Source organism: Berghia stephanieae, chromosome 4, assembly GCF_034508935.2.
Source record: "Berghia stephanieae isolate SIO BIC M18660-M18661 chromosome 4, UCSD_Bste_1.3, whole genome shotgun sequence".
Taxonomy (NCBI): Eukaryota; Metazoa; Mollusca; class Gastropoda; order Nudibranchia; family Aeolidiidae; genus Berghia; species Berghia stephanieae.
The window spans coordinates 62,396,445-62,420,614 of NC_088363.1; the positions used below are offsets into that span (position 1 = coordinate 62,396,445).

At 38.4% G+C, this 24,170-nt stretch overlaps 1 protein-coding gene across 1 annotated transcript in view; it reads left to right on the plus strand.

The window, feature by feature from the left end:
* The first annotated feature begins 4,874 nt into the window (after window positions 1–4,874).
* LOC144970976 (protein DDI1 homolog 2-like) overlaps window positions 4,875–24,170 on the plus strand; it is a 30,501-nt gene continuing 11,205 nt past the window's right edge. The window contains exons 1-4 of the mRNA XM_078911207.1: window positions 4,875–5,239; window positions 13,578–13,757; window positions 20,179–20,305; window positions 22,142–22,269. Coding sequence (XP_078767333.1) covers window positions 4,960–5,239; window positions 13,578–13,757; window positions 20,179–20,305; window positions 22,142–22,269 — 715 coding nt within the window. The 5' untranslated portion in view covers window positions 4,875–4,959. The remainder of the gene's footprint in view (window positions 5,240–13,577; window positions 13,758–20,178; window positions 20,306–22,141; window positions 22,270–24,170) is intronic.

Below are 24,170 nucleotides of genomic sequence, written 5' to 3' on the forward strand. Positions count from 1 at the left end.
ACTCCACCGTATTACATTTTAAACTAGTTAAAACACTGCACATATTACAAATAAAAAAGACATTGATTAAAAAGTCACGATGTGAGCTCTAGCAATCGCGCGAAGGCATGTTGGCAATCGTTTTCATCCACTTCAGCTGGGAGGCTATTCCACGGCCGGACAATGGAAGGGAAAAACGAATACAGGAGGGAGTCCGTTTTTTTTAATTTTATGTTGGGGTGGTTATTCTTGTGCATATATCTTTGATGCCGTTTGGAAGTTTAAGGCACGACTTTTTGTAGTAGATCTTGTGGAACATTTTAATTTTATCTATTTTTCTTCTCTTTTTCAGAGGTTAAAGCCCAATCCATTGTGTTATTTTAGACGCACTTGAGAAAGGATCGAATGTTTTGCTGTTTTTATTTGGATGTTTTCTAAAGTGCCGATGTTTTTCTTTGTATATGGGCCTCAATTGAGCTGCCATACGACAAAATTGGTCTAACTATAAATTTAAAAGCAAGAGTTTGAGTTGAAATTGGGGATCTTTTTAAATTGCGGGTGATGTAAGCGCCTGTTTGATTTGCCTTTGAAGCCAGGTGACATAATATGTGGTCGTTCCATTTAAAAGTTTTTTTTAGCAAACTCAATACCAAGGTATTTTGCAGTGTTTACATGTTCCAGGTTTTGACCATGAAGTTGGTATTCAAATATAATCTTTGCTTTTCTTATTTGTGATTGTTAGAACATTGCAGCCAACGCCATCATGCTGAAGACAAGCGCTGCGCCATGTTGCATCGCTCAGATAGGTCAGGAATTGTTCATAGCTTGGTGCTGTCATTATTTCTTCTGGCAGATTGTTCCATTCCTTTGTGGTTCGTGGGAAAAGCCCTGTTGCCTATAACTTGTGTTTGATCTCTTGATTGTGTATGTCAAGAGTGGGTGGTACGGGTACTACGTTTGCGTGTTGACGATTGTGGATTGATGTTTGTTAAAATTTTAATTTGCGCATGGTGGTATTTGTAAAGGGCAGATAGCCTAGATCTCACGGTGCTAATGGTGTCTGAGTCTGAGTCAGTGTCGTAATTATTGGTTACCCAGGGGATAGCGCGTCTTTGTAACTTCTCGAGAGTGTCACTGCTCTCGGTTGTGTACGGATCCCTAACTGATCCTGCGTGCTCAAGGACTGGCCATACAAGCCCGTTTCGAGCCGAAATAAGTCCCGGCAACCCTTGTACGCAGAATCCCTGATTACGGACAGAGCTGCACATACGAGATGGAAGTCGGTTTGGACGAATTTAATCCCTCGTGGGGGCGGGGACCTACACTCCTCTAAGCTTGGTGAGAAGTTGCCAGGCTTTGATACCAGTAAGAGGAGACATTGGGTGGCTGCGAATCGGCTTCGGTCGAGGAGCTGCCTAACGGCAAGTGCGTTACATCGTTACAATTTTGTCGCTAGTTACTTGTTTTTATATTCCTTTAAGGAAGCCAAGGCTATTATTGGCTATGTGTGTAATGTTTTATATGTGATGGTTCCACCTCATGTCACTACCGAGGGTCACTCCAAGGTAGGGTGTGGGCGACTGCTTCAAGTTTTGTCCATGGAGATAGTAGTTTGGTTGTTGAACAAATTGGCGACTGGACATGGGTCCAACCGGGCACTTACAAGTATTTACATTATCCGGTATTACTAACAAATGTGGGAAGTTGCCTCGTCTTATTCAAAAACAAATGAACGGTCAGGATAAAACCTGGAAACGAGTTTTTCTTTTAACAATCTCCTCAATTTTCAATATAAAGCAGAAATCACATCTCATCCGATTTATTTCTAAAGATGTATGACCTCCAATAAGTGCTGATTCAATTCTAGTGGACTACCGCAATGATGTCCAACATGATTTATAAGGATCGAACAATGTTATTCTCCGAAGCAGTCAATTTAAAGAGTCAATTTAAAGATGCATGGAATCGTCGACATCAACATTTGAGAATTGTGTCTCACATAAATTTTCGATATGGATAATTATGCGGCTGTTTATTAAAATAGTCGTGGGTTTTAATGTTTAAACACCTAATTTTCTTGAAAATTGTGTTCATAAATTTCAATAAATGGGGTTGATTGTTAGTAAAATTTCAGACTTGCAACATTTATATGTCTATTCTGGCGGCTACAGGCTTCTTAACTTTTCCGCTCCCCCCCCCCCCCCCCCTTGTATCCGATATATTTTAAATGTACATAATAACATATATCCCTATTATTAACAATAATACATCTGCTTGTGATTTTAACGGCATTTTTTTTTTTACCATACATTAGATTTATGATATTTTCCCTTGCTGGTCCTATACTACAGAGACTGATGCCTATTTTAAAACATGTAAAATTAATATCAGGGCAAGGTACTGGTGTTATCATACGTCATTATCCTTTGTATTTTGAATCCGATCTCACAGTTTGAACCCCGGTGGGTGGCAGTGGAATTTTTTTCTTTTAATGACTATAGTAATAGGTTTCCTCCTCCTCCATCATCATCTTCTTCTTCAGTAAGTCCATGGCTCTAGTCGGAGCGGCGCTAAGTTGAGTCCTTGGAAAAGGCTCATTACATTCTTTCATCAAACTCAGGTGTAAAATGAGTATCCAATTTTTTTTTCCGCGTCCATCCTGGATTTGACCAATGGTACGCGCGCCGTTGTTAACCCGGACTCGACCGATCCGGTATGCCTTTTTATTTTTCTTCTGCTTCCCATAGTCCCTTTCAATGGGTAGGACGACCTGGCGGCGCCCATATCCTCTCCAGGCCACTGTAACCCGAGTAGGGTGGCTGATAACTGTTTGACCTTGCCAAAGGGTCTCCAGGGAATCAGAATTTCCTTTTCTTTGACTAACCTCATATCAAGGCTAACGAGCTCAGTCTACCGGATTTTGTGGTCGAAGTTTCCTTTGAAAAGGGCTTTATGAGTACATGGCAAGGGCCATTAACAGCGTTGTCTCTGTTGGAAAAATAAACAGTAATGTCGCTTCCGTCATGCCTTGTTCTACATGTTAAGTGATGCTTTTGGCTACGGAACTCCTTGTAAAGTGCTTTGAATACGTTTACAAAGATGTCGCCGTTTCCATAGCAATCATGGAGACCAATGGAAACGTTGGATAAACTTCGACACCATAACCTTCCCCTCCATGAAGGTGGTTTTTCTGTAAAATAATATACAAAATTTGTAAAATAAAATCACCCATAGACGTCCCTGCAAGTGTGGATGACACCACAATGACTATAGTAATAGTAATAGGTTTCCTCCTTCTCCTTCATCATCATCTTCTTCTTCAGTAAGTCCATGGTTCGAATCTGAGCCGCGCTAAGTTGACTCCTTGGAAAAGGCTCATTACTCACATTCTTTCATCGAACTCAGGTGTAAAATGAGTATCTAATTTTTTTTTCCGCGTCCATCCTGGATTTGACCAATGGTACGCGCGGCCGTTGTTAACCCGGGACTCGACCGATCCAGTATGCCTTTTTATTTTTCTTCTGCATCCCATAGTTCCTTTCAGTGGGTATGACGACCTGGCGGCGCCCATATCCTTTCTAGGCCACTGTAGCCCACAGACTACTGTATTCTCTTTGCTGTAACCCGAGTGGGGTGGCGCATAACTGTTTGACCTTGCCAAAGGGTCTCCAGGGAATCAGAATTTCTTTTTCTTTGACTAACCTCATATCAAGGCTAACGAGCTCAGTCTACCGGATTTTGTGGTCGAAGTTTCCTTTGAAAAGGGCTTTATGAGTACATGGCAATGGCCATTAACAGCGTTGTCTCTGTTGGAAAAATAAACAGTAATATCGCTTCCGTCATGCCTTGTTCTACATGTTAAGTGATGTTTTTGGCTACGGGACTCCTTGTAAAGTGCTTTGAATACGTTTACAAAGATGTTGCCGTTTCCATAGCAATAATGGAGAACAATGGAAACATTGGATAAACTTATGAAGGTGTTTTTTCTGTAAAATAATTGTACAAAATTTGTAAAATGAAATCACCCATAGATGTCCCTGCAAGTGTGGATGAAGTGTTTACAAAGATGTCGCCGTTTCCATGGCAATAGTGGAGAACAATGGAAACATTGGATAAACTTATGAAGGTGGTTTTTCTGTAAAATAATATACAAAATTTGTAAAATGAAATCACCCATAGATGTCCCTGCAAGTGTGGATGAAGTGTCTACAAAGATGTCGCCGTTTCCATGGCAATAGTGGAGAACAATGGAAACATTGGATAAACTTATGAAGGTGGTTTTTCTGTAAAATAATATACAAAATTTGTAAAATGAAATCACCCATAGATGTCCCTGCAAGTGAGGATGACCCCCCCCCCCCCCCCCCCCCCCCCCCCCCCTCCTCTATCCATACACACAAGTAAAATGACTGGTTACGAAAACAAAGAAAAAACAACTACGAATCAAAACAAAAACCCCAACAAAACAACACCCTCCCCCCATAAAAAAAATACTTTTTATCGTAAAGCACGTGTGATATGCACGTCGTGCATAAACATCGCTCGGAACAGTCCATTCTCGCGACATAACTAGGCCTACAGACCACTGACATCCTTCAGACGACAACGAACGACCGAAAATCGCTTTCCCAAAAGGAGACAAACTATCTATTTAGTATCGATACGACAGCCATTCAAAATTGAATTAATCTAGATTAACAAAATAAAACGGAAGAAATACGAGGGGTTCAGAGCAACTTCAGTATTATCTCAAAACTATATTAAAACCATTAGCTATTATTTAATGATCGTGATATTAAAAAACCCAACTCATTCTCGACAAAACTACTTCACGGATACTTTTAGATCGATTATCAACTTCGAGCGACTTTCTTGCTTGCCAGGTCAAGTTTATCATTTCCGGTTAAACACACGTTCCTTTGTAGTTGGTGACAAACTTTTTGTCTGTGAAGAATTGTCTAAAAATTAATTAATTGGAAAATGCATATTACCGTGACGACTTTATCTGATCAGCTTTTGACTTTAGAAGTTGGAGAGGATTTGGAACTTGAAAACTTTAAAGCATTGTGTGCCGAAGAGATTGGTGTTCCACCTCAGGAAATGGCTGTTGTTTGGAATGGGCGCCCTCTTCACGACGATAAGCAAACATTGAAGCAGTACGGCATCCGAAATGGAGATATGTTGCTAATTCAACCAATGAAAATCTCAAGACCACCCCCACAAGAAAGAACTGGACAATCCTCTGGAGCTTCTTCTAGTGGTATGAAAACATTTTAACTTAACACTTTGAATAGGTACCGAGTCACCATCGCTGAGCTGGGAGTGGGATGAGTCTGTTTCCCCAGCACCCCAGCAAGTTGAGCAAGTTGCTAACTCAGCTCAGACTCAACCTAACGGCGAAACGTTCGATTTGGGCTAAAGTTTTAATAACACAATTTCTCTTACTCTTAATCACAGTGTTGCATTTTCACCCGATAAGTTTGGATAAGGCAAGGGAAGAACTCTGAAGAACTTCACCTCCACTGCCACAAGTGCCGCGCTGAGGCGCTGAGGACCGGTCGCAAGGTGGAGAACCTTTGGCGGTACTCTCTTCTTAAAACCTTTCAACGGTCCCAGCGATTCTCGCGCTCTCCCGACGGATTATCACCTTGTCGTGGTGGGAGGGCTTGCGTATCTCGAACCTCGGACCTCTAATTAGGCACTTTGATAAAATTTTCAAACTCAAAATATCTTGATTTGACTCAGTCAGGGGGATGGGACTTGAAAAAACATAAAATTTGATACCTTATTTGTTTCTCTACGACCTACGGTTCCAGAGTTATTTATATTTTTCTATTGAAATTTCTTGTCAATTTTACAGAGAGAATCTGTGATCTCACTGCTGCCTCAAAACCAGCATCTCGCGGCGATCGGGAAATTTTGAGTTTTACAGTCAACATGGCCCACTTATTGTTTTCAGTAATTTTGTTTCAATTAAAAAATAATTGGCAAGTGTTAGGTATCATTTTAATGGTCAGAAAATAAGCTTTATTTTCATATAAATCATTTTTATGGATGGAAAGAATGGAAAAAATAAGGATAAATGAAAAGGGGGGAAAATATGAGGTTTTTTGTCCTAAAAAGTGGGGTTGATGGCGGAAAAAATAAAATAATGAGCGAGTGTATCAATTTTGATGAAATTTGGCCGAGATATTCTTCAATTAATTGTCTATCGATGTATGAAGTATAATTAAAATGTATCCATAATTTAAAAAGTTCTTATAATTCAAAAATTTATAAATTTTTATTACATAAGCTTTCTGAGAAATACAATCAGGAATTAATAATTAAATACACCGTTAGAAAGCTGTTTTGTGCCCTTTATAATGATGCCAAAGTTAGTCACATAGGTTCACAAATAACGCCATGGTGACCAAAACAGTAAAGGGTCAAAAATAAAGTTCCAAAAAACGAGTTTCACCTTACAGTGAGCCTATCGGCGGCCACTGGACTGGAGTTATCAAAGTGCCTACTCTAATAAGAGAAAAAAGGAGAGAGATCAGACGAAGAGTAATCCACCGGCCCTCCAGGAATGGGGGTTGAGCGTAGGGTTAACAACCCACCTCATAAAAAGCAAACTGTTACAGAAACAGAAACCAGACATAAATCCACAACCGGCGGCAGCAGAGAAGCGGACCAGAATACTGGCTTCATGACGGTAGGAGGTCAAAGCCGAAAGGACGCCCCCGACCAGATTGCAGATCTGTTGTCACCAAAACGCAAGCTCAATGTCTCGTGCTGGAATGTTAGGACCCTATATCAAACAGGAAAACTGGCACAAGCCCAGCGCGAGATGTTGAACTACAAGAGCGATTTGCTAGGCATATCAGGGGCAAGATGGACAGGAGCTGGAAGCGCCAACTCTCAAATGGCGACCTGATCATTTGGTCAGGACGAAAGGATGACCAACACAGAGAAGGTGTTGCCCTCTTGATAGCCAGGCAAAACAACAAGTCACTATTAGAATGGAAACCGATAAGTGAAAGACTTTTATACACAAGACACAACTCAAAATACACCAAGCTATCAATCCTCACATGCTACGCACCTACAGAGGATTCAGATGAAGAAAACAAAGAAGAATTTTACGATATTCTAAGAATGGCCGTTGAAAACATTCCAAGACATGATATGCTCATGATCATCGGAGACCTTAATGCTAGAGTTGGCAATACACAAACAAATCAGTCCGTTGGAAAGGAGGGCATAGGGTTAATGAACAACAATGGAAGCAGACTGGCAGAATTTTGTGAAGAACACAACTTCATTATTGGTGGAACTTTCTTCCCACACAAAAACATCCACAAATTGACATGGAAATCACCAGATGGGAAAACAGAAAGTCAGATAGACCATATAATTATAAACAGAAAATGGAAGAGCAGCCTAAACGATGTCAGAGTCAGACGATTGGCAGACATTGGAAGTGACCACCATCTTGTCACAGCCAAAATCTCTACTAAATTGATGAAAACAAAAATAGCAAAACAGAAGGAGAAACGTTTCAACACAGATAAATTGAAAATCCCAGATATCCAAAACAATTTCAATATCTCAGTCAGAAACAAATTCAGTGCAATACAAGATATTACAAACATGACAATCCAAGATTTCAACCACGTCATGCAGGAAAGTGCCACTGAACACTTAGGACACAATAAATCCAATACAGAGAATTGGATATCAGCAAGGTCATGGGAGCTCATTAACCAAAGAAAATCAATCAAACTAAATCTCCTGAATGCTAAATCCCCCCGACTGAAAGAAAGGCTATCCAGTGAATACTCATTGAAGGATAAAGAAGTGAAAAAATCCACAAGGAAAGACAAAAGAGATTTTGCAGAAAATTTAGCAACTGAAGCAGAAAATGCAGCTGTAAGACACGACACACAAACACTATACAAAATCACAAAAAAGCTCTCGGGAAACAGAAGTTATGGTCAAGAGAAACCATTAAAATCCCAAGATGGTAGTGTCATCACAGACGAAAAGGAGAAAATTGAAAGATGGAGAGAATATTTCGCAAACCTTCTGAACAGACCAGACCCATCTTCTTACACAGATATCCCAGAAGCAGAAAGGGACGTAGAGGTTAATCTTGGTCCAATCACTGAGCATGAGGTGCACGAGGCAATACAACAACAAAAAAATGGCAAGGCCCCAGGTATTGACAAAATCACTGCGGAAATGCTTAAAGCGAACTCGCAAGAAATGTCCAAAATTCTCAGTAAACTGTTCACCAACATTTGGGAAAAGGAAGAAATACCAGAGGATTGGCAGAAAGGCATCATCCATAAAATAGCCAAGAAAGGAGACCTAGGAAATTGTGCTAACTGGCGTGGAATCACACTCCTGTCCGTAACGAGCAAAATTTTTAATAGAATCCTTCTGAAAAGAATCTCACCTCACATTGAAAACATTCTTAGAAAAGAGCAGGCAGGGTTCAGAAAAGGGAAGTCATGTAGTGACCACATATTTACCCTGAGACAAATCCTGGAGCAAAGCATTGAATGGAACAGCCCCCTCTACACCATTTTTGTCGATTTTGAAAAAGCCTTTGACAGCTTACACAGAGAGTCCCTGTGGAAAATACTCCGCCATTATGGTATACCGATGAAGATAGTCAACCTAATCAAAGCAATGTACAGCAACTACCAATGCCAAGTGATCTGTGGTAACAATTTAACAGACAGCTTTAATGTAACAACTGGTGTAAAACAAGGCTGCATACTCTCCCCGCTTCTGTTTATCCTGGCTCTAGACTGGCTCATGAAAAATACAATTGATGGTAAGAAGAGAGGCATTCGCTGGACACTGACATCTTTTCTGGAAGATATAGACTACGCAGATGATATCGCGTTAGTTTCCAGTACACACAGAGACGCCTCAGAGAAACTAAACATACTACACAAGAACGCCTCGAAAATTGGACTGAAAATAAATTTCGATAAGACTGTGTACATTAGGGTGAATCCAAAACATGACAGTGAAATTAGGATAGATGAACATATAATTGAAGAGGTAACAGAGTTCTCCTACCTCGGATCCAAAATAACAGACGACGGAAATGCAGAACACGATATCAAGCACAGAATTCAAAAGGCAAACCAGGCTTTCGGCATGCTGAAAAACTTTTGGAAATCAAAGCAAATAATGAGAAAGACAAAGCTGAAAATATACAAGAGCAATGTTTTAAGTGTACTGCTTTATGGAAGTGAAAGCTGGAAAATGACATCCTCCTTAATACAGAAACTAGAAGCCTTTCAGAACAAGTGTTTAAAAAGAATTTTTAATTTATTTTGGCCTACAAAAATAAGAACAGTGGATCTATTAAAGAAAGCTGACTGCACTAGCATTGATAGCCAAATAAAAAGAAGAAGATGGCGTTGGCTGGGTCATGTGGCCAGAATGGAAAAAGGGTCACTTCCCAAGACAGCCTTGTACTTGACAGCAGATGGGAAGAGAAAGCGGGGAAGACCCAAAGAAACCTGGCGAAGGACGATGGAGAAAGAATTAAAGGAAGCAGGCCTGTCCTGGAATACAGCCACCGCAAAAGCAGCCGATCGCAAAAAATGGAGATGTCTGGTGGATGCCCTATGTGCCTCAAGGCCCGAAGAGGATTAAGTAAGTAAGTAGTAGCGATTCTCGCGCCATACTACTTCATACTACTGCCATTTCTTTGTCCCAGCGATTCTTTGCCAAGGTTCTTTGCCTCTATTCCACCAATCACCACCCATCCCACTTAATTAATCGCACCCACCCCCCTTTGCTATAAACTAAACGGCACATCTCCCTCCACTCCCCAAACCGCCCTCTCGTGTGTGGGATGAGGGAAGCAGGCGTCACATGACAATCATCAACGCCTTGGACAATCCCATTATACGGGTAACTACACCATAATTATAATGATCGCAATGATCTATGATGAAGGCATCACCCCTCTTCTCTAAATGGGTTATTGTTTGAAATGAATGTGACTACTAAAGATTGTGTGTGTGTTTCGAACCTAGCAAGTCCGATTTTTTGTTTTCTTTTAATTCTTTTGTCTATCTCTTGTCACCACTCCAATTTCGTTTGGTGTTTTAACTAATCAAATAATATGAGTTTCACATATTATATCTTCTTTCCAAAATAACAGTTATAACGTCTCTATTTTAAAAAATCCCAATAAGAGTATTTGGGGGCCCCATTAGTTCAGTTGATAGAGCACTCACTTCACACGCAAAGGGACAGAGCTCGATCCCGGGTGCAGTCGAGATTTTTTCTGATCTCCTGTCTACTCAGCAGTGATTGGGTAGCTAGGTTTGTTAGATCAGGCGAAAAGTACTTTGCGATATCCTGGTGTCCTATCCAAAGGTAGAAATATAATTTTTTTAAAACAACAAAAAACCATGAGCTTTTATATAGCGCAATATCCACTAAATGTGCTCAAAGCAATTTACAAAGGGTCCCTGACCAACGGCAACACGTAGAATGTACGAGACATGACACCTGTTAGGCGATGTTACAATATTTCCGACAGAGACCAAACTGTTGATGGCCAGGTACTCGTATTACACCTGAGTACGGTGAGAGAATATGAGTGTAGAGTCTTTTCCAAGGACTCAACTATGCGCCGAGCGAGGCTCGAACCCAGGACCTTCCGATCCGAAAGCGAGTGTCATACCACAAGACCACATACCGCACATAAAGAGGAGAAAAAAAGGAATGGAGAGGAAAAAAGAAAAAAAATCAAAACAAACTCTTCCCATACTTTCGTTCAGCATGCCACACACAAAATATATTAACAATCCCTTTTCCTTTCACTTCCTTATTGACCTGACCCAGTCCATCAATCTTCGCACACACACACACATGCTTAATGGATGGTGTTATAGCACTATTTTTATGTTTTGGGGCAACAAGCCTTCTCCGCTCTCACTTAGCGGTTCTACTGACATCTACTTCAGGGACTGTTCCCATCATTTGACCGTCCCAACGATGCCTTGTGAATGTCGAAAAAGAACCGGTTATTGGGACCGTTCTGCACTACTGCCACTGCCTAGATGAGAGTGAGAGACAAAACCCACAGCCTACACCTACACGTGGGTGGGGGGGGGGGGGTAGATGAAGAAAAAAACAATAGGTCCCCTTATGGCGTAGGAGCCTAGGTACTTTGGTAAACGTCCATTTGGCACTCCAGCAGTGAACTGATAAATGGCATGTGCTGTGAGCCGATTTTTTGGACTTTTGAGTAGTGCCGCGCTGAAGACCGGTCTGGACCGCAGTCCGACGGTCTTTTAGCTGTGAACCGAAGACCGGTCCCAGAGGGGAAGACCGGCGCCGGTCCTCACTTCTTATCACCTTTCAACTAGTGCGGGGCGGTCCTTGCAAGGACCACGGTCCTACGGTCTCGCGCCATAGCCTACTACTTCCCCAGCGATTCGTTGCTTCGGTTGCCTATCTTCCACCAATCACCACCCATCCCACTTAATTAATTGCACCCACCCCCTTTGCCATACACTAAACGACACAGACGACCACCAACCTCCACTCCGCAAACCGCCCTTTCGTGTGTGAGATGGGGGGGAACAGGAGGCGCACGCCTTGGACGATTCCATTATACGGGGTAAATTTCAAAATTTACTACACCATAATGATCGCAATGACAATGATCTATGGTGAAGGCATGACCCCTCTTCTCTAATGGGTTATTGTTTGAAATGTATGTGACTACAAAAGATGTGTGTGTTTGTGTGTGTGTGTGTGTCGAACCTAGCAAGTAGCAAATCCGATTTTTTGTTTTCTTTTGTCCATCTCTTGTCACCACTCCTTTCTATCGCAGTGTTGTCATTTAAAATAATACAATAATATTAAAATTTCGTTTGGTGTTTTTACTAATCAAATAATATGAGTTTCATTAGTTTCTTCCTTCCAAAAAACCCAGTTATAACGTCTGAATTTTAAAAAAGTCCAATAGAATATTTGGGGACCCCGATAGCTCAGTTGATAGAGCACTCTCTTTATACGCAAAGGGCCAGAGATCGATCCGGGTGCAGTCGATTTTTTTCTGAATCCCTGTCTACTCAGCAATGAAGGGTAGCTGAGTTTGTTAGATCTGGCGAAAAGTCACCATCGACCCCTCTTATCACCTCATCCACCCCCTCTTATTATAACTTCACGTCTCTCTCTTACTCTTCAATGCTCGCTGCCCTCTAATGTGTGTGTGTGTGTTGGGGGGGGGGGGGGGGGGTAGGAGTTGCGTGTGTGTATCAACGCCACGAACAACCCGATCAACGCCTTGGGCGATGCCATTATCTCCGTTAAGGGGGATAAATTTCAAATTTTATTAAATTTTCGAAGTAAAAATGAAGTACGGTGAGCAAATAAAGAAGGCATCACCCCTCTTCTCTAATTAGGTTACAATTTGAAATGAGTGTGACTACTCCGTGTGTTTTACTCCTGTAGGCCACGGTTTTCATCGTGTAGCGGTCTTTAACGGTTCAAGAATGAACGATCCCACGCTCTCAAAGGTCAAACCGGTTCGAATTTCCAACAGTCTCTCAGGAATGTTCAATGTCGAAAAGGACCGGTCCTTGCGGTCTTCATTTCCCAAGGACCGTAGGACCGTGGTCCTTAAGCTTGCCAAGGACCGCCCCGCACTACTTTTGAGTGATGTATCTCAGAAAAGTTCCATATATTATTTGTTTATGGATGGATTTTAATGATCTATGATTAATATGATTATCTTTTGTTTTCTTCAGGAGGAATTACTCTATCGTTTGATGTTGTTTATTTTTAAATCAATGCCATTTTAGTTTATCTTCTGATTGTGGATAAAATAGGGTATAGTTTAGCCTTGGATAAAATTTAAAAATTAGAAATTTGTAAAGCAAAATTTCAGTGACGGCACATGATTTAATATCTTAACTTTTTGATAAAATTAAATTCAGGGCAAAGCTGTATACCACATCCATGAAATTCATTCCTGCAAAATCCTTACTCAAATCTTAGGGGCCATTTTAGGCCAGTTTTGAAATCCAATCGGTGGTTACTACCGGAAAGGCAACAGTTTCAGGTCACAAAGTCCATCAGTAAATAAGAAAGGCAAATAGAAGACCATTTTTCAGCCTTCAAACTAACAACTTTTCTTCTGCTTATTTGATTTTCACATTGGTTCGAATCTAATTTGAACTTTTTACCAAAGTACCTAGTGTTACGGAGGTGCTTTACAGTGCGTGTTCCTTGCAATTTTAACCTATTATAAACGAGTTAAGCACAGTAGTACACAACGGAAAATGGTGGATTTGTAGTCACAGCATGTCATTTGGTAATGGCAACTTTTTTCTTGCATTTTTTTAATGAGATGATTGTCTTCTCTACAGGTGTTTTTAAAGATATCAAGACATTATGGGGAAAATTAATGTGTTCTTGTTCATAGTAGATTTAATACTTCTCTAAAGTGGCCAAAATGCCTTGGAAATTGCATCTTATTTATTTTCATTGTTCTTTGGATTAAATGTACCATTTTAAATTTTCATTATACCCTATTTATATACAGTAATATACATTTTTGGCAGGTATCCCAAGATTTGATTTTGGGAGTATCAGAATCCCTGGGCAGTCACACCCCCGCCAGTCTTCATCCAATAGAGAAGATGATCCAGCCTTTATAAGAGACATGTTACTTTCAAATCCTAGTCAGTTGGCTTTAGTCAAAGAAAGAAATCCCCCCCTAGCTGAAGCTCTTGGTGATTTAGGTAGGTTTCTTTTTAAAAAATAAGATTCTTCCCTTCTTATTAATTACATATTACATGGGACAATGTTTCATTTTTCAAAAGCACCGCTATTCTTTGATAGCTTTTTGCTGTTATGTTTGTAACAATAGAGTTCCAAAGTGGTGATGTCACTTCCTCTTAATAAAACGACACTCACTGCAACCAAATGTATTTTTCACTGGAAATCGGCTTTTAAAGTCTTTCGTGTATTTTCACACAGCCTTTGTGAAATTATCTTTTCACTTTCCAAACCTTTCGTGATCCCAATGGTAGCCAATTTTAACTGAGCCGTCGAGCGATAAATTTCACTGTTTCGTCTAAGCCAAAATTGACCACATTTACTTCGTAGAACCCAAGAGTATGAAAAAGTTTAATGCGAAGGCCGGAAGTGAGTTATGAAGACACCTTCAAATCGAAAGTTATATGATTGCTACAAGCACATCTCGATTGCCTCACATTGTAAACAAACTGGTTGACCGTTTCTTCACTGATGTGGGTTCCTAATTATAAGAAACAATTGTAAATAGCCTAATTAATTCCCACGTAAATTACTTTTCTGCCATTGTTTTGCTCATGTGAGCTTGCTGTTTACTATTCATCTCGATTCTTTGGATTTTTCTGATACGATACGAAGAGTTTCAGTCAATTTTTATAGAGCTCATTTACAGTTCTAACTACAATCATCACCACATCGTCATCCCTACCATAACTACAACTACAACCACCATTACCACATCATCATTCCAACCACCACTACTACTGCAACCACCACCACATCATGGTCCCTACCACCACCAATACTACTACTACTAAGACAACCACCATCTTATCATCATCCTTACCACAACTACTACAACCACCACACCATCGTTCCTAAGACCATTACTACTAGTACCACCACCACATCATTCCTACCACCACTACTACGACAACTACCACCACATCATCATCCCTACCACCACTGCCACACCATCATCCCTACCACAACTACTACAACCACCACCACATCATCATCCTTACCACAACTTCTACAACCACCACCACATCATCGTTCCTACCACCACCACTACTACTACAACAATCACCACATCATCATCCCTACAACCACCACCACATCATGTTTGGGTCTTGATCTCCGCGCTGAAAAATTTCTTCCTTTTTTGTGACCAGTCATTCTCATCCCTGAATTTATTTGGTGCTTTTACACTTATAGGCAATGCATTGCTGGCATTAGTGGCTGAAAGACAATAAGAGCATATTTGAAATTTCTTGTTTTTCTACCACTTAGTGTCTTGTAAAAATTTCAGGTTTTTTACTTGCCTTTTGCCTTGCGTCCATGTTTTAATGCTTATTTTATACAATTTTGATATCTTGTTGATGTGCAGAAACATACTTTTATTGTTTGTTTTTTTTCTCTCTGTTTCAACACTCAATCGTCAAATGACTTTTGTGATATTGTGGAGTAGTTTGCAAATTATTTATGAAGCCCTGTTTCTATCTATACTTTGAATGGCATGAGTAGACTTGTAAATTCTCAGTCAATTTGTCAAATTCAAATATTTAAAAAAAAGGAAAGAAAGAAAGAAGTGAAGAAAGAAAGAATTCACAAATCGTAGTCGAATGACCGTAAAGTAATTAGTTTTCCATAACGATACGCATAGCTCATGGGAACCGTTTATATTAACGATGGATTTATTGCCAAGGCTAAGCGGCACTTTTTAGAATTGGCATGACTGAACACATTCCAGTGTAATTTCACACAGCCTTCGTTAAATTATTTTTTCACTTTCCAACCTGTCATGATCCCAACGGAAGCCAATTTTAACTGAGCCGCCAAGTGATAAATTTCACCGTTTCATCTAAGCCAAAATTGACCACATTTACAAGCTGGGTATTAAAAGTATTAAAAAGTAAAATGCGAATGCCGGAAGTAACATCTCTAGTAGATGATAATGGTAGCACCTTTAAATTGAAAGTTAGATTAGGATAGATTGCTACAAGCACATTTCGATTGCGTCACGTTGTAAACAAACTGGTTGACCGTTTCTTCACTGATTGAGTACCTGATTATAAGTAACAATGGTAAGTAACCTAATTAATTCCCGTGCAAATCAGGACGTTTTCTGCCATTGTTTTGCTCAAGCCCAAGCGAGCTTGCTGTTTTGTGGCGATTTACCTTCATTTAGATTCTTTGAATTTTTCCGCTACACCTGCCGAAGTTTCTTTATTGTGATGATAATTCACTTCTACTTAATAATTCAGTGTATTGGCCAGAAGTCATATTTATTTTAAAAAATTTTTTTTCTGTCATTAACTGATTGAAAATCAAGTTTGCTCATTGCTACATTGTTCTAATGTTCTCACAATGCCTGACCTGTTTGTGGATCGCAATTCAGACTTGTCGAGCATCGATAAAGATGTGAGGAATAAATTCAATTGGTCATGGCTACAAGTTAAAGATGTTAATGGTGATTATTTTTCTATGTCAGAAAAATTCTAGAGGCAGGAATGACATGCTTATTTAGCATTCCTTCTACATAATAATAATAATAATAATAATAATAATACTTTATTGCATCCCAAAAAGGAAATTTTTTGTACAGACGTGTTATAATTTACATAATAAGATAAAAATACAATGGAAATAGGATGTATAATATATGAAAAAGGAGTAGCTCCATTACCAGAGCTGCGCTTTATAATATGAATAATTTCAACACTGTAAAATAGTCAAAACTGTCACTATAAATTAAAAATTGAAAAGATTGCAAAACAAATAAATTAATAATTTAATATTTACATTTTTGAAACTAAAAATGCGAAATAATTGTATAAAATGATTATTGCTTGTTGTTATAAAGCCTAATACTGGACGGCAGAAATGATTTTCGGTGTCTCTCTGTTTTCGTTGAAATAGAGAAAGGGCGACCACTTCTTTCTGACATAATAACTGATGGTCTTAGTGGATGATACTGGTCATTTAATATTTTAGTTATTTTATTTATACAAAATTTCTCGTATAAAAGATCTACATCGTCAACATCATTTATATAGCGTTTAATAGATTTTTTAATATTTGAATTTATTTTGTTCCTTTCCACTGCTAAGCAATTGCCTCCCCAAGCTGTTATACAAAATGACAAAACACTTTCGATTACTGCTCTATAAAATAATGTGCAGAGGGTTTTATCTATTCTAAACTGAGAGAGTTTTGATAAAAAATATGTACGTCTGCACATCTTATGCCTAATTATTTTCAAGTGTTCATCCCACTTGAGCCTGTCATCAATTGTTACACCAAGGTATTTGTAGTGAGGAACTCGCTGGACGAATTGGTCCTTTAATTTTAACGGTTCTATCGGTTCCTTCACTCTCCTAAAGTCAATCACTAGCTCCTTTGTCTTGCTTATGTTAAGCTCTAGGTGGTGGGCATCACACCAAGACACAAATCTATCAATTTCTTGCCTATAAGCCACTTCGTTGCCATTTGTTATGAGGCCTTGAAGAGCGGTGTCATCTGCAAACTTTATCAAAGGTACACTCAGGTTTTGACTTCTACAGTCATTCGTGTATATTGTGAATAATACAGGGGACAATACACAACCTTGAGGAGCACCAGTATTTGTAGTTATACAGGAAGATATATTTTGTCCTAATTGAACATATTGTGCTCTCTCCGTAAGAAATTCGAGCACCCAAGCAATTATATACTTGTTTAGATTCAGACTAGTCAATTTTTGAACAACCAACTGAGGTTGCATTGTATTGAACGCTGAAGAAAAATCTGCGAAAAGCAATCTGCAATAGCTCTTAGCGTGATCTAGATGCCTGTAGATGTTGTTTGTAAACAGCAAAATGGCATCCTCTACGCCACGTCCTGGTTTGTAAGCAAATTGATGACTATCACTCAATGGCATAAACTGGTTCCTAATTTTAACAAGAACAAGTTTTTCTAAAGATTTCATGACTATTGAAGTCAGTGCAACAGGTCTGAGATCGTTCATAGATTCAAGTTTTTCTTTTTTTGGAACAGGAATAATTTTTGAAGTTTTCCAAATTTCAGGGATCGAAACGCATTGGAGGGACCAGTTAAAAATATGTGTATAAATGGGGGACAGTTGATGGGCACATTCTTTTAATAATTTTCCTTTCAATCCATCCGGCCCAGCAGCCTTCCTCTCGTTTAGTTTCGAAAATACGAATCTCGTTTCTTCTTCACTGACCTCAATAGTCATTTCATCTTCCAAAGCCCTGTCTAATTTATGTTTTTCATTTTCAATATCAAATTTGTTTGCTGTGTCAAAACGTGAATAAAATTTATTTAGAGTTTCAATTTCGATATCTTCAGATATAATCGTGGGCTTTGGATTATAGTTAACAGCAGTTTTAAGCCCCCGCCACGTGTCCCGTATATCCCCAGAAGAAAAGCATTTTTCAATTTTATTTTTGTACTTGTCTCTACAACTGGATATTACTCTCTTTATCTCTTTTTGTTTTGTTTTCAGATCTTTTTTATTTCTACTAGTAAAGAGAGTTTTCTTTTGGTTCAATAAAAGTTTTAGATCTTTTGTTATCCAAGGCTTGTTGTTAGGATAATATTTTATTTCTTTTTTACAAGACACGAGCTGTTCACAGAATTTTAAATACTCACTCACACAGTCATTCAGCTCATCCACACTATCACATGATTCGATAAAAACATTCCAGTCAGTGCATTCAAAACAACCACGCAAATCTTCACACACACTTCCGTTCCAGATCTGTACACTTTTCTTTACTGGTTTTACACGTTTAAAAACAGGGCGGTAGGTGGGGAGTAGCAAGAGCATGCAGTGGTCAGATAAACCCAATGGGGCACGGGGTAAACATTTGTAACTATTTTTAATATTACACAGGAATAAATCTAATGTTTTTTTGTCCCTTGTCTCGCAGTCCACGTATTGATGAAGTCCCGGGAGAGTGAAATCTTTACATTGGTTAAAATCACCAGTGACCATCAATACGGCATCGGGCGACTTCATTTGAATGTCCTGTATTTCTTTCTTCAAAATATTTTTCGCTGTGTTGTTGTCTGATGATGGTGGAATGTAGACGTTGATGATGATGACATGAGTAAATTCCCGAGGTAGATAATAAGGTCGTGACGAAACAGTAATAAATTCAATATAATCGTCACAATACATTTTCTTTATTTGACAATTATTGGGGTGGCACCATTTGTTGTTAATATATGTGCACACCCCACCCCAGTTCGTTTATTTACATTAGTCCGATCTCCTCGAAATAGTGAGTATTGTTCAATATCAAAACATGATGATGGTATGTGAGGAGAGAGCCAAGTCTCTGTTAAAGCTATTATGGAGGCTTGACGATAGTCATTATTGTAACGACACAGTGAAAACAGTTCATCAATTTTATTCTTTAATGATCTTACATTACCTGTCACTACACAGGGTAAAAATGGACGAAAAGGCCGTCTGTTGAATTTTGTTTTTATTCCTCCTTTTCTCCCCCTCTTTCTTACTTTAATAAACGATGTGTCACTAGTGGGTGGTGGGGGTGACACGGGTTGGAGGGATCGGAGAGTCTCTGGAGTATATATTATCGATAGGCTTTTGGCAGCAAAATCACAGGCTAAAACACCATTTATGCTTATAAATATACTAATAAATATAAAAATCAGGAACAATATATACTTCACATCCATTTTGAATAAAAATTAGGCGTAAATTCCGGCGATTGAATGATAAATGAATAAAAATATGTGTAGAAATAGGTAAACATTCACAATACGTCTGTTGTCGCCGGAAGCCAGTTTTTGGCAGTCATACTTCCAGTAAGAAATAACACCCACTATTTTAATGTATTGTATTTATCACTCTCCTCTCCAATGATGCCCTTATTTTTAAAAAAAAATAATTGAATCTTCAGTTTGTCGAAGAGTTTCAGTTAATTTGTGTAGAGCTCATTTACAGGTCTACTTGAGCTACTCGGCATATTACTTTTATTTAGATTAACAATTCACAAGAAAGTTGTAAATTTGTTACAGAATTTGTTGAATAATACTAACATGGGCTTTGGATCTTGCGGAAGTCTGGCACGCATATGATCTCAATCAAAGCTTGATGATTATTAATTGATGGAACTTTTTTCATTCCTATTGCTCAACTGGAAAGCAAAACAAAAAAACTTCAAGTCATGAGAAAAAGTATTTTAAAATGAGATGATAATGCAAGCATTTTCAAATTTGGCTATTCATGAGAGTCAAGATTTTAGATCAAAATTGTAAAAGGAAAGATTATTACACAGAAATTTGGACAGTTCTCACAACATTATTTTGCAGTACTATGTTATTGTTTGCTTAAAAAAATATTTCTCTCTCTCTCTCTCTCTCTCTAAACAGAAAAATTCAGAAAAGTCTTTGAGGAACAGAAAACTGCCAGAATAAAAGAGGAACAAGAGAGAATACGATTACTTCAATCAGATCCCTTCGATTCTAGCGCACAGGAGAAAATTGAAGAGACTATAAGGTTGCTGAATGATTATGTCTGGCTTTATTAGTAAGCTCTGTATAGTATTGTATTATGGTTATTCTTTGTTTTAGTTTGCATTTCAAAATAATTTGTGTGAATTTATTACAGTGCAGGACAAATTTGTTTTTATCTTTTGGTATGGTACAGTTCAATCTGGATAATTGCAACACGTTGGGATCAGCGATTAATTGAAGTTGAGTTTCCTGTCCACTATTGCAACATTTTTGGAGATGCCGTGTATTTTGGCAAGTTCTGTCGGAGTTAGTTTAGGAGATGAATTGAACTCATTGATGATTTGAAGTTTTGTCTGTAACACAATATCATTCCTCTTGTTAAGGGAATCCATAGTTTCTCAGCCTTTGTATTGAAAGGAAAGTACACTACCTAGGTGCTGTTATGCTAAAGGATTTATTGTGGATCAAAGACTCTGAAGGTAACCAACCATGTCACAAGATTCTGATCATTAGATCTTTTGGATCTACCAGGTCTATATGAGACAAGCTCATTTAAAGTAAGATGGTGTCAGGGTACGAAAGGAGCGATATCAATGACATAAAATCTTGGAACTCGTTCAATTTGAATTCAGTCTGAACTAATTTCACTGTTCAACATATTGAAATAATTTGTCAATTTTTATCTGTGGTGTGGGTACATTCTTATTCTATTATTATGTTGGTCTTCATTAGGTTGGGATTTTTGCAATTGGTATTGTCTTATCCTATTGCACTTTTCCCGGCCTGTTGGCGGCTTGACAATTTCAACTGAAGTATTTATTGTAATGACCTAGTTTTTTAAACAAGGGTAAATGAATATTTCATTTTATTCATTGGTGTTCAGTTTGTTTCAGTGAGTTGAAATATGATCAATATTTTGGAATGGTCTTGTAATATTATATTTCCTTGAAAAAGCAAGATTGCAGAGTCAGTTCTAGTTTCAGTGCATACAGATTTTGAGTTCCATTGAAGTATGTTATGGCAGGTTGGAGAAGGTGCAACTTGTTGTTTATGAATCATATTGCACTTACCCCGGCCTGTCATTGCATGCCTGTCCAATGCTTGGATCGAAAGAAAGTTTCTTCTCTTGGAAAATACTGCACCAACTCTAATCAAGAAGATTTTTTGAACTCCCGCAAACTAGTTAATTTGTATTGGATATGAGACTATAACGAAAACTGAACAGCGGTATAGTCATCTTTAGGATTGGTTACTTGAGAAATAATTTGTATATTGGTATCAGTTTTGAAAGGGTGGGTATGTCGTTTTAAATGATGAAAATATAACTGATTTCAGAGCAGGTTTTGAAATGTGCACTGTGATGCTATAATGACATATTGCACTTTTCCAGGCCTTCTTTGTTTTGTCAGGTGACACAATCAAATGCAAGTGTACAACATCGGATAAAAATACAAACAATTGTATTAGAATATACTACTAATAAGCTTTTTTTGTTTAGCCTATACTATGCCTTGTGATGGATGATGGATATAATATGTCCAAAATAGTCAATTTTGTCAAACCAAGCCATTGTGAGATCATGTGTTATTCTGTTCATCTCAAAAGCCGCTTCATTTTGTAATAATAGGCCTTTTAAAGGTGGGTTTTATCAACTTGATTGTTTCTGAGAGAAGAATTTAGTATTACTTTAGTAGATTTGCTGATTTCCATAGCTTTAGTATTTGATGCACTTATGTTAGTTCTCAGTGAATTTACTCAAGAGACATGATTTTTATTTTCACCTGTCTTATACCCAGGTTTAGTAATTTATCATTATTATATTTATTAGGGTAACAGGCCAGTTCATGTAGCAATTGTTTTTGTTTTTTCGTTGATTTAGACAAAAGAACATTGACACTAACATGCAGACTGCCATGGAATATAGCCCTGAAAGCTTCGGACAGGTTCACATGCTTTATATTGATTGTAAAGTTAATGGACATCCTGTGAAAGCATTTGTTGATTCCGGTAAGTATTTAGATCTTCCCTCTTGATATGAGGCTGTCACTTCACGAGAGTTATAATATATGATTTAAAAGTAATCAAGTTGTTGGATGAAATAAATGGTTTAATTGTCGCATCAATCTTACTGCGCTCTTCGCGAAAGCCATAAAATAGGGTGTCCTGGCAAAGTCAAGATGAACTCTGTGAAGGATAAAGGATACTCATACAATCTCTGTTGACATTACCTTGAAGCTTCACATTTGCCAATGATTTTCCTTCATTTATTGGTCGTTCCCATATGTAGAGGCTTATATTGTCATACCGCATACCATATGATGTTGGTATAAGCATGTTGCATTGTATGTTGTCAATATCAGACAATCCTGTGGTGATTTTGGTGATGTGAGATTCTGATAGCTATTCTGACTTTTTTCTTCTCTTTTTTTGTCCACCTTCACTCATTAAGATTATGAATTGTGCAATATCCAGGCCTGTAAATCCTCCATCTATTGTCGGATTTCCGACAGTACGATTTTGCTAATATTTAAAAAGAAGAATAATAGTAAATATAAAATTCGTAACGTCAAAGAACAGAACCAATAAAAAAGAAAATAAGAGTTTTATTTCGTTCCTCGACAAAAATAGATTTTATTCCGTTTAAAATGCCGAATTAAAAAACAAAACAAAAAAAAACTTTTCATTTGTCGCATCAAGGACCAAAATTTGCCGTTTATCAGTTAGCTATAATATTATCATGCCACCTACACGCTCCGCTAGCTGTGTATGTATTCACTGCCTGGCTACTGTGCCACAGCCAGCGAGAGTGGGTCACGAAGTTCGTGCGAGTCATCTTCACACACACACACATCCAGTCAGTAAATAACGCACGTACAGAAGTGTGTCGAACCGGACCGGAAAGTTTCTCTCTATTTGCTACCGACACACATGCATATCTCAGGTTCTTATTTCTCAGTCTCTATAATTCTTTGGTTCGGGCCGGATGTGAGACGGAAAAAAAATAATGCGAAATAATTATTTTTCTTCGAAAGCTCTCACACAACCGCACCACTTCCTCTTCGTCGTCGTCTTCTTCTTCTTCTTCTTCTTCTTCTTCTTCTTCTTCTTCTTCTTCTTCTTCTTCTTCTTCTTCTTCTTCTTCTTCTTCTTCTTCTTCTTCCATAAGAATTAATCCAAATAAACGAAAGAATCAGCGTAAACATTTGACACAAACAGGAGCGAAGATACGCAGCTGTGTTAAGCACGAGATACACGTCCTTCAAAAGGGCAGGAATTGTTCTCTTCCTTTCATTTTACAACTAACTCAGACCTGGGCCCTTAAATAATTGGGATTTTTTTTTTCTGGTACCATAAAATAGGACCTAGTTATAAATAAGTAGGGGAAAGTGACCTGATTTGACTAGTCAATTGACGTGTCATATCTGTGTTGTGTCCATATTTTTGTCATGTTGTATCTATTTTCGCATGTTCAAAAGGTTCCGACAATTTTTTCACCAACCATTTACAGGCCTGAATATCTTATTAGGGCCTAATGTAAAAGACATGCACTTTATGAAAAATTGGAAGTAATTAAAGCTGTATGTAATATCTGTTCACTGCTATTGGAAGGATTTAATTGGTAATTGTCGTGGACAATTAAATAGCCTGTCAAACTGGGGACTTGTTTTTGGCAATTGAACATTCGTCAACTGTAAAAAAACCCCAAAACTTTAAATGTCTTGTACCAAACTCCAAAACACTTATTAGTGAATTTAGAGGCATCTATTTTTTAATTCTCTTGCTGAGTGTTGGCATCTTGGTGGCCTGCTGAACTATTCTCCTGAGTCTTACCTTTTCCTTAGGTCTTTGTGTTGCAGCCGCTGAAATCTATTTTTTTCCATTTATCTCTGTAGACCTATAAATTCTCA